The 9,248-nt window shown below is 41.0% G+C and overlaps 1 protein-coding gene across 1 annotated transcript; it reads right to left on the bottom strand.

Annotated features, from left to right (window-relative positions):
* Window positions 1-5,686: 5,686 nt before the first annotated feature.
* Window positions 5,687-8,648, bottom strand: LOC103781907 (kazal-type serine protease inhibitor domain-containing protein 1-like; the record flags this gene model as incomplete). The annotated part of the gene is made up of 3 exons (XM_008949634.1): window positions 5,687-6,034; window positions 6,931-7,075; window positions 8,488-8,648. Coding segments are annotated over 3 exons (431 nt in total), but the record flags the coding sequence as incomplete, so codon positions are not given.
* Between the last annotated feature and the right edge of the window lie 600 nt (window positions 8,649-9,248).

Genomic DNA, 9,248 nt, shown 5'->3' on the forward strand with positions numbered 1-9,248 from the left:
AAAAGTATCACTAGAAAAACACAACTAATGAGAAGGCACTGATACACCAAGGACAAGAGCTGACCAAAGCTGGCTCAAAGCTAAAAACCTGCCAAATCACCACATTCCAGACAAAGGGTGAAAAGTACATCGTGAGGAGGACATACGGCCTTCCTCCCAGAGACCACCGCCCGCGTCCCGAAGACCCCGGGCCACAGTTACCAGGAGGACCTGCGCAAGCCCAAAGGACTGATAGGTTAATTAGCATTCATTAACATACGAAGCAGGGGTAGGCGGGGTTAGGTAATGAATATGTATAGGCGTCAGTTAAATATGTAGTGTTTCACTGTATAAATATGACATGATTTGCCAATTCGGGGATGCAGGTCTGTGGTGGAGCCATCCCCCGCCCATCTGCGCGCAATAAACGGACCTACTGTATAACTTTCAGGTTATAGAGTCTGTTTCTGCACGTCAATCATGCTGCTCTGTCTATGCTTCTTAAAAGAACCGAACCAAAGCCTGTGGTGCTGAGATGATTTTGAGACCAGGGCAGCCACTGGGAGTTTCCTTCTGCTTGGGAAGTGCTGGAAGGTTGTTGAGAGTGGAAGAAAAAAAAAAAAAATGCTACCGAGAAACCAAAGACCGTTGCTTCAATCCAGAAGGCCAAAGAGATGGTGCTCAGGTGGTTATAGCTGCATCCAAAAGGACAGATTGCTCAGTTATCCCAGGAAAGGGGGAATCTTCCTCTAGAAATGCCTATAATGGAGTGAAGAAATTGAATTTAGAGAACTGCGTTGTCTCAGTTTCTAACTGCATAATTCCATTTTTGCTAACCACTGGCACAGATAACTGGTGGAGTCTGCAACAGCAAACACTGCTACATTAACATAGTTATTTTACTTCTTAAGTACTGCAAAGACAGAGTGTGCTCCAAGACACTCTATTTCTAGAGTTAAAGGAATAATTCAGGGTTAGTGAGGAGACCATGCTATGTAAATCAGACACAGAAAGTCAGTATGGAGATTATTCAAGTTAAGGACACAAAGGAACTTGAGCAATATCTACAATATCGACATCTGCATGGGAAAAACCTGTTTTAATGCAGCGAGGTTCTTAAGCAGAAAAGCTGTAATTTATTGTAACCACTGTAAACTAGAAAACAATTCAGAACAGAAATGAGTACTGCTGGTAATTGTCTACTGGAATAACCAGCACCAAAAGATGGTGCATTCCTTGTCACTAGATGGAGAGTGGTCATTTCCCTAAAAGGTGATGCTGTAGGTACGTGAGCTGCCATCCTGGGCAGAAATTGGTGAGGTTGTTATGGCATGGGTTACAGCCCCCAGCACAGACTGTGTGCATTTGCAGCTCTGCATCGCATGTAGTCAGAGCAACAAGCTTTTGTTACTAATGAAGAAACCTAAGAAAGGCCAAAGCAAGAGAATCATCTCTGTACTCCTTGTCCTGCTAAAGGTGTCAGTTGTGCTGTACAGCATGGAGCATGGTACAGTTCATGTAAAATTAGTCACGTTTCCCTGCTGCTTCACCACACGCATTGCAAAAATTCCCACGTGAAACCTGGTAGCCCCAAAGAAGTGGCCCAAACTGGTAGAATTCCTCTGGAAATGGAAGGTGCTTTAGATCTGGAATGAAAAAATGAATTCAGTATATTCCTAGTTGGGTTCATGTTTTAGCGAGGTCAAGAAACAGTTATGTGAACAGTAACTGGGGCAGGAAGAGTGTTGTTTTTTTTTTTTTTTTGTATATGAACTGTTCACAGTTGAATGATGACACCAAACCCAGTTGGAGAAGGAAGCAAAATCAAAGTGGAAAATGGTTTCTTATTCTCTTGCCCTCACAACTGACTCCGGTGGCTGGCACTTTGGAAAACTGTACAGATTATTCTAGAAAAGCTGCCTCAGATTACCCAGTCCCCTGATGACTGCCTCAGTCCTGGTATATGCCTTAACCCAGTTTCTCATCCTTTCCCTTGTGAATAAATGGAATCATAGTCTAAAAGTCACAAAACGTACCAGGAGCAGAACAGAAGGGTTGGTGTTACACAAAGGAGTAAAGGAAACAGAAAGGATTTGAAAGGGGAGCAGAGGGACAATTTGAAAGAGAGGAAGTCCCAGGACTGAGGAATAGGGAATGAAATGGTGGCTCCTGGGTGTGACAAGTCAGCTGTAAATTTTAACATGGAAAATTTGAGAGACTTTCTGATGGAATACAGTCACAACTGTCTGAAGAGCCAGAAGCAGCTTGCCAGTATGGGTCAAAAAGTTAAGAGGAAGCTCTTGCATATCGTTTAAAGCCCTTGACACTGTGAGCAGAGCACCAGCTATGGCAAGGGCTCTGAATCCTGCTCCAGGTGATGGGCCATTGCCCAGGCTGTGCTGCTAAGCTCTGCAAAGACATGTAGAAATGAGGTTAATAAGTTAAATAATTTAAGAGCTAAGTGTAGTCTATAGGCAGCATATGTAGCTGAGCGTGAGCGAAAGCTTGTGGCTTTCACAGCACTGAAGTTTCCAGCTTGCCTGGAGCACACGCGTGTTTCTCAGCCAGAAACAACCTTTCCCCTCCAGCCTGGGACTCCATTCGGTGTCGACGGATGGGCACAGACAGCAGTTGAGAGCACAAAGCTTGTACCCCACGGTGGGCAGTGCTCAGCTGCACAGTGCAGCCATGTGACTACTTGTACCTTATTTAGTCATCCCTTGAATCATTTTAATCTCTGAGACACAGGCAACTGCTTTTCTATATCCGATTTCTGTCAACTCTGGCCCGATTATTTTATGGGGAAGAAGAATTGTCTAGCTAAAGAATTAATGGATTCCTAGACTAATACCTGACAAAACTCCTGAGATTTAATACAGCGAGTAAGAATGTTAGATTGTGAAACTACCCCAGACTATGTCCGAGTCCCAGCCTAAAGGACAAAGCTGTATTGAGGAGTGTAATTTATGTAGGGACTTTTATACAATTCCTTTATCTTTACATGGGAGAGGAAGTGACACGGGGAAGATGCATGTGAGACAGGCATTGACAAGAGGGGGTTGTGACATGAAGTTCAGACTTGCTTCCACAGACTATAAGAAGAAAATTCTTGCTGTGTTCAGTGGAAGCTGAATTAAAGAAGGAGTTTAGGTCTGCCTCACTAAACACAGAGCCTGAGACACCCCTGCAGTATAAGTATACAGTTTCCACTTCGAGTCTGTAATTTTCTGCTAGGTGGAATAAAATCAACTTCCTGAATTCGCTGTTACTTTGGATTAGGTGAATAGATCTGTTGCTACAGGCAATGCATTCACAATTAGATCCATTCATTTGCCACGCTGCTTAAAGGGCTGAATCTTCTCCATGCATCTTTTATTTAATTTTAAATTACTTGATTAAAGCATATAAACAAAACCAGCCATTCTGTCCTCCCCCAAAAAAGAGCTATCAGATGTTCTTGGTATCAGTGTTCCTTCTTTTTTTCTGCATCACATCAGGACTTTTCCTAATATGCAGTTTTCTTACTGAAAGGAATGGCTGAGAGTTTACAACAAATTGTTAAATACATTAAGAAATACAGAGACAAATGCACTATATTTCATTTAGAACCTTTGTTCTGGGAAGGTTAGCTTTTTACAAATAGTCTATCAGGCCCAACATTCACAGACTGGTATTTTATACGGTTCTGCTACACTTTTTCTGATTCGAACATTCTTTTCTTTCTGTTTTTTTTTTTGTTTGTTTGTTTTGTTTTACATTAACAGCTGCAAAACTCTGAACAATTCTAATTTATATCTGTGGCTAATGATTTCAAGATTATTGTCTGTGTCACATACTAGTATATATTGCCACAATTTAGTGATTGCTTTAGTAATCTAATTAATTCATTTGCAATGCAGATCACAATTGATCTTGAATTTATTTTGCAGATTAAATAGTTCTATTAAAAAAAAATACCTGCTTTAAAAAAAAGTCAGTTATTTCTACCAGACAATTTTATGTTCAAGGTAATATATAGTGGATACTCAAAAATGAGACATATCACTAAGAAGACTAGGAAAAGCCCATAACAACAAAACTTGTGGTTAAATGTGAAGCCATTTCATATGCCTAATTAAAACTAATTAATCTTTTCAATGACACAATGGCATGCTTTCTACTCCTAAGTGGACAATACTCCAGGAAGTCTGAAACAAAATAAATTATTCTTTGCTTGTTTGCTACCTGGACAACGATCAATACTACCTCAGGGCAAACAGTCTATAGCCAATCTCTTGATGTAATTCAAATTGAAAAGAAAAATCTGCCTAATGGCAAAAACACATTAAAGGAGGAATTTGTGATGCAGTCTGTACATTAAAGTATCTACCCAGCATGTGTATTCATAAAGTAGGATTGCCCTTAAAGCTTCGTTAACACCATTAATTTAACTTCAAATTACCTTAGTGTGTGCAGTAATCACTACGTGGTTTTGTGCATTGAGTAACGAAGACTGCAAGTACGGAGGCTTTACATGCAGGTGCCTGAACTTTTGCTTCCTTAGTCATTAAATAATTTACTGGTATTCATCTGTCCTCAGCCAATGGGAACCAATTGGTGTAACTGCCTCCCAAAAGCGGCTTTCATAGTTTAGTGTCTCCCATCACAGTTAATTTAGAGCCAGCCTTCGTGTAATTAGTTAATGAAAACAACTGCAGAAATTTTTTGGGGTGATCACTTTACACTTTGAAGTCTTGTGGGTTTGAACTGCATTCCATTTGCTGTCCAGCCCATGCTGATGAAGAAGTGGTTGAGACCGTCTGGAGAACGCGCGTGTGTTCTGGTGTTTCTGGAGGGAGACAAGGGCTGCCGCAAGCGCAGCAGGGCTGGGTGCACGGCCGCTGGACACGGCACCGATGCCTCAGGTACAGTCATAGAATCGGTTGGGTTGGAAGAGATCTGTAACATCACCAAGGCAAATGGTTATCCAGCACTGCCAGGTCCCCACTAACCTCAGCACCACATCTCCACAACTTTGAAACCTCGAACGGGGGGCTCCACCGCTGCCCTGGGCAGCCTGGGCCATGCCTTGACAACCCTTCCAGTGAAGAAATTTTTCATCATATCCAAACTAAACCTCCCCCGGTGCAATTTGAGGCTGTTTCCTCCTGTCCTATCTATGTCCTTGCTCGTATAGGAGCAAGTCTTGGCAGGAGAAAGCCAATGCTGTTAGGAGTAGTGCAAGAACTGTTACAAAAAGAAGACAGAAGGTATGCTCACCTGTTTGAATGCACAAGAAACCTTTTCTGGGTATTTTTGAGTACTGCTAGTAAAACAGCCATTATTTGTTTTAGACAGTGATTGTTTCATGTAAAAGCAAACAAAATAACCCCCCAAAAGACAGATGATTGGCCCTTGATGAGACTAACCATGGAAAATTTAAAATCAGAAGAAGAATCTTGCTGAAACTTATGAGAAAACATGAGCTAAGGAGATCAAAGACTGTTTTGCAATCTTCATACTAAGGCTTGTTGCCATGTGAACAATCTCTTGCTATTTCTGAGTATGCTATAGAAAAAAGGAAATTGATACAGGGTAAAAATTTTGTTTAACTATGAACGTTTTTGCTAGAGAAATTAGAATGTTGGAAAGAAATTGTTACATAGCATTTTAAAGATTAATATAAAATTTGATTCCTTCAGTATACTTAGTAGACAGGTGCGTGTTGAAGAATTTTATTCAACAGTCTAAATGTGTGAATTTACACTGTTCTTATTTCTGGTAAGTAGAATGATAAACTTCAGCCAAAGGTGAAGTTCAGGGAGGTGGATACACAAGTGTATGTGTGTGTTATCAGAGGAGCCATTACAGCACAGATACTACTAGGAAATGTAACAGAGTGTGAAAGATGTTGGATAACAGGTGTATAAAAATTATTATTCAGAGTTGTTTCAATTTTCATAGTCCCCAGATTCATATTCTTCCTCATCTTCATCATCAGAATGGTCGTAATAGTCCCCATATTCAACGCTGTAGCTTGCACTTCTACTGCCAGCAGTAAATGCAGGAGATGAGCCTGCAAGACATCATCGAATCCAGATTAAATTATTGGTAGATAGGAAAAAAGATAAAAGTATGGGTTTGGATCTGTATGGCAAGCTCCGTCTTTCTGAATCCTTGTTATTTATTCAAAGGAGAGGGGTTTTATTCAATGACTTGACCTCATACCACTGAAGCTCTTGATAATGAGCAAATTTCTGTATAATTCACATTTTAAGATGCTGAAAATACATTTTGTTCCCAATACTGTTAAACTATTCAGTCCTCTGAGGATCCTATGCACTTGAAAACATGACCAGAACCAATAAATCTTTGAAAACCTCTTGCAGAAAAGGTCAGTGCCAAACTCCTCTAGACCAGGAGGCAAATATAAGACAATGCATCTTTATCCTGCCTTTGCCAGGAAACCAACTTCTCTCTGGAGAAAGAAGGGTGTTATTGTGCAGGACTGGGCCCACTGTAGAACAATAGCAAAGCTATTTCTTACACCTTTCCAAATGCTCTCATTAAGTAGCAACAAATATTTCCTTCCAAATTTTTTAAAAAAATAAACAGCTAAGCAGAACTGCCATGGTTCAGAGACTCCTTCAGCTACACCAGCTGTTGTTCTGGGTGCAGAGTTCCTGCTAACATCAAAGGACTTCTGTAGGCCAAGGATAGAGGAACAATGTGTCTCAGCTGTGTGGCTATAATCCACAGCTTTCTGTTTCCAGGAACATGGTATAATTTGCAGCAAAATGCTATAATATTAACCCATTAGGGGATAAAATAAAAGCACACAGAAAAGTTAAAATATGACCTCTTCAGGTAATTTCTTATGTCCTTCATTTGCATCTGACAAACCTATCCTTTGCTTCCTGCTTTTGTATGCATTTTTATACTCTTTACATCCAAATAATTTTAAAAAATTACCATCAATGACTTTCAATCTTGCAGAGGCGTATGTTGCACCATGCTTATTTTTAGTGTGGCAGATATAAACACCTTCATCTGATTTTTTGAGGCCTTGGATCTGCAGCCAGCCTGTCACACCATACTTCTGAGGCCCACCTCTTGCCTTTGAGAAGAGAAAGAAACAGTTGAAATTAAGTAGCTAGGAGACACCATGATATTTCTCAAAATAATTATGGATGGGTTAAACACTGTTACAACCTATGGTTTCTGTTTGCTGCCATCATGCTTTGATTCTGTTCATTCTTTGGTTTCATTCTTTGTTTCTGCTGCCCTATGTTTTAACTCATTGCTCCGTGCCTCTGAGTTCATGCTTTCCCATCTCTGCTCTTTAACCTTTGTTGCCCTTCACAGTGCTCTCATTCCTGTTGTTCCTCAGGCTGCTGATTCCCAGAGCGCCTCCTGTCTCTTGTCCCAGCACCATCTCTTTCTTCTCCTTCAAAGCATAGTCACCCACTCTCGTACTCCTAAATATCTTCCAGCTGAGAGTGGCAGGTGGGTCTGGGAAAGTTGTTCAGGGCCTAGGGGCCTGACCAAGCTGACTCTCAGCATCTAGGTTTGGCTGGCTGGGTATGACATACCATGAGCTTTCACACCTCATGACAATCAGTTTGATGCAGGCTAAAGCCACTCAAAGGGCTGAGCTTTCTTTTCCAAACAAATAACCGCAAAACATTAACAGATGTTAATGGAGATGCTGGATCTAGCAATGAGATAGGTTAACAGGGTTCAGTTTAGCCTCCAAGGTGGCCAGCATTTAGATGTGGCTGCTTTTGGGTTGTGCATCCAGAAAGTTTGATTTGCCAGACATTTCTCTGCGTGTAGTCTGTGTTCCTATTCTTTGTTCCTTGCGGAAGGCGTGCAGATGCAGGCTTCAGCCTCACGGTAGTCTACTGTTGTTTTCATCTAAAACAATTAGCATTTTGTGTTATTTAATTTTTAGCTCAAACTTTTAGGCTACTTCTAGATTTGCTTGAAGCCTATACTAATGCCATGCTTCACTTTCCCCCCAGATTAAAACACAGTGTCCTCCATAAAATGAGCAAGTTTCTTTGTTTCCTTTTGAACGCCTCAGGGACCAAACCCAAATGGCAGGTCTTCAGAAACATCATCTTGCAAAGGAGAAGTTTAGATAACTGTCAGAACAGTGCTTCTGCATCAAGAGTAAAAGAATCATTGCTGACAGCCATTCTTCCCAGAATGCAGCTTCTTCTAGGTGGTAGCCTAACCAGTTCCATTTAGATGTTCATTCATTTTTTCCAGAGTCATACATAAGGAGAATCTTCCATCTTTCCTTTCCCTGAAGCAGGTCAGGTGGTACCCTGGCTGTTATTTCCTCTGCTTTGACTGCCAAAGCAATGATCCTTGCACTGACTGAAATCATAATTTTATGTGTTCAGAAAGCCCCTATTGGGCATCTGTTTATTGCAACACTGTTGTGTTCTGTAGGAGGAGTTCACTGATCAGTTCCCCTACTCTTCATCCCAAACCATATGACATGGAGAACTCAAGTTTTACCTGTACCGAGATGTGGGCGTCATCTCCTGGCAGAAACATTTTATTCCCCTTTTTTTTCCATTCAAGGTGTGGCATAGGATAGGCTGACACCTCACAGCCAAAAATGACATCATTGCCTGTGAAATTCTGGACATCCTGAGGTGGCATAGAAATAACAGGTGCTGCAAGGAACCAAAAGAACAGTGCTTTAGAAGCCAGTGAGCAAAAACCAACACTAACACCTATAACATTAAATCCTACTTTAGGTGATAAAACCAGTTTGACTTTTGCCATCTCACACCTTATGAAGAGCCACATGATTGCAGACAGCTTCTAAAGCTCAGAACACTGTGTCCCCCGTTAAAGGGTGAACAGGCTTTTTAAAAACAAAGGACCTGTCTGTCATTTCTCTTGCACATGAAATTATAGCTGAAATTAAAGTCAAATTCATGTCCCATGAGCTGTTGCTGTGGCATAGACTTGAGGGCTACCACCAGTTGAGCAGCCAGTACTTGACTGAACCTTCAAAGGAAAGTACAAGAGATTCTATAGCAGACAATCACAAAGTAACTTGATTGTACATAATAGTTCTTAATTTCTGTTACATTTTTGTTAGCGTAAAAGCTAAAATACAGAGATTGCTAGCTTGTCAAAACCTGTTTTCTGAGTGCATTATTGCCCTGAACTTGCTTAAATCTTCTTCCGCTCTGTTACCCAGGGAGCTCATTGCAGCAAGTTACAGAACAGCAGCATGAACACATTTACCCTCAACTGCTATCAAT

The sequence above is a fragment of the Merops nubicus genome, unplaced genomic scaffold (assembly GCF_000691845.1).
Source record: "Merops nubicus isolate BGI_N331 unplaced genomic scaffold, ASM69184v1 scaffold34501, whole genome shotgun sequence".
NCBI classification, from domain to species: domain Eukaryota; kingdom Metazoa; phylum Chordata; class Aves; order Coraciiformes; family Meropidae; genus Merops; species Merops nubicus.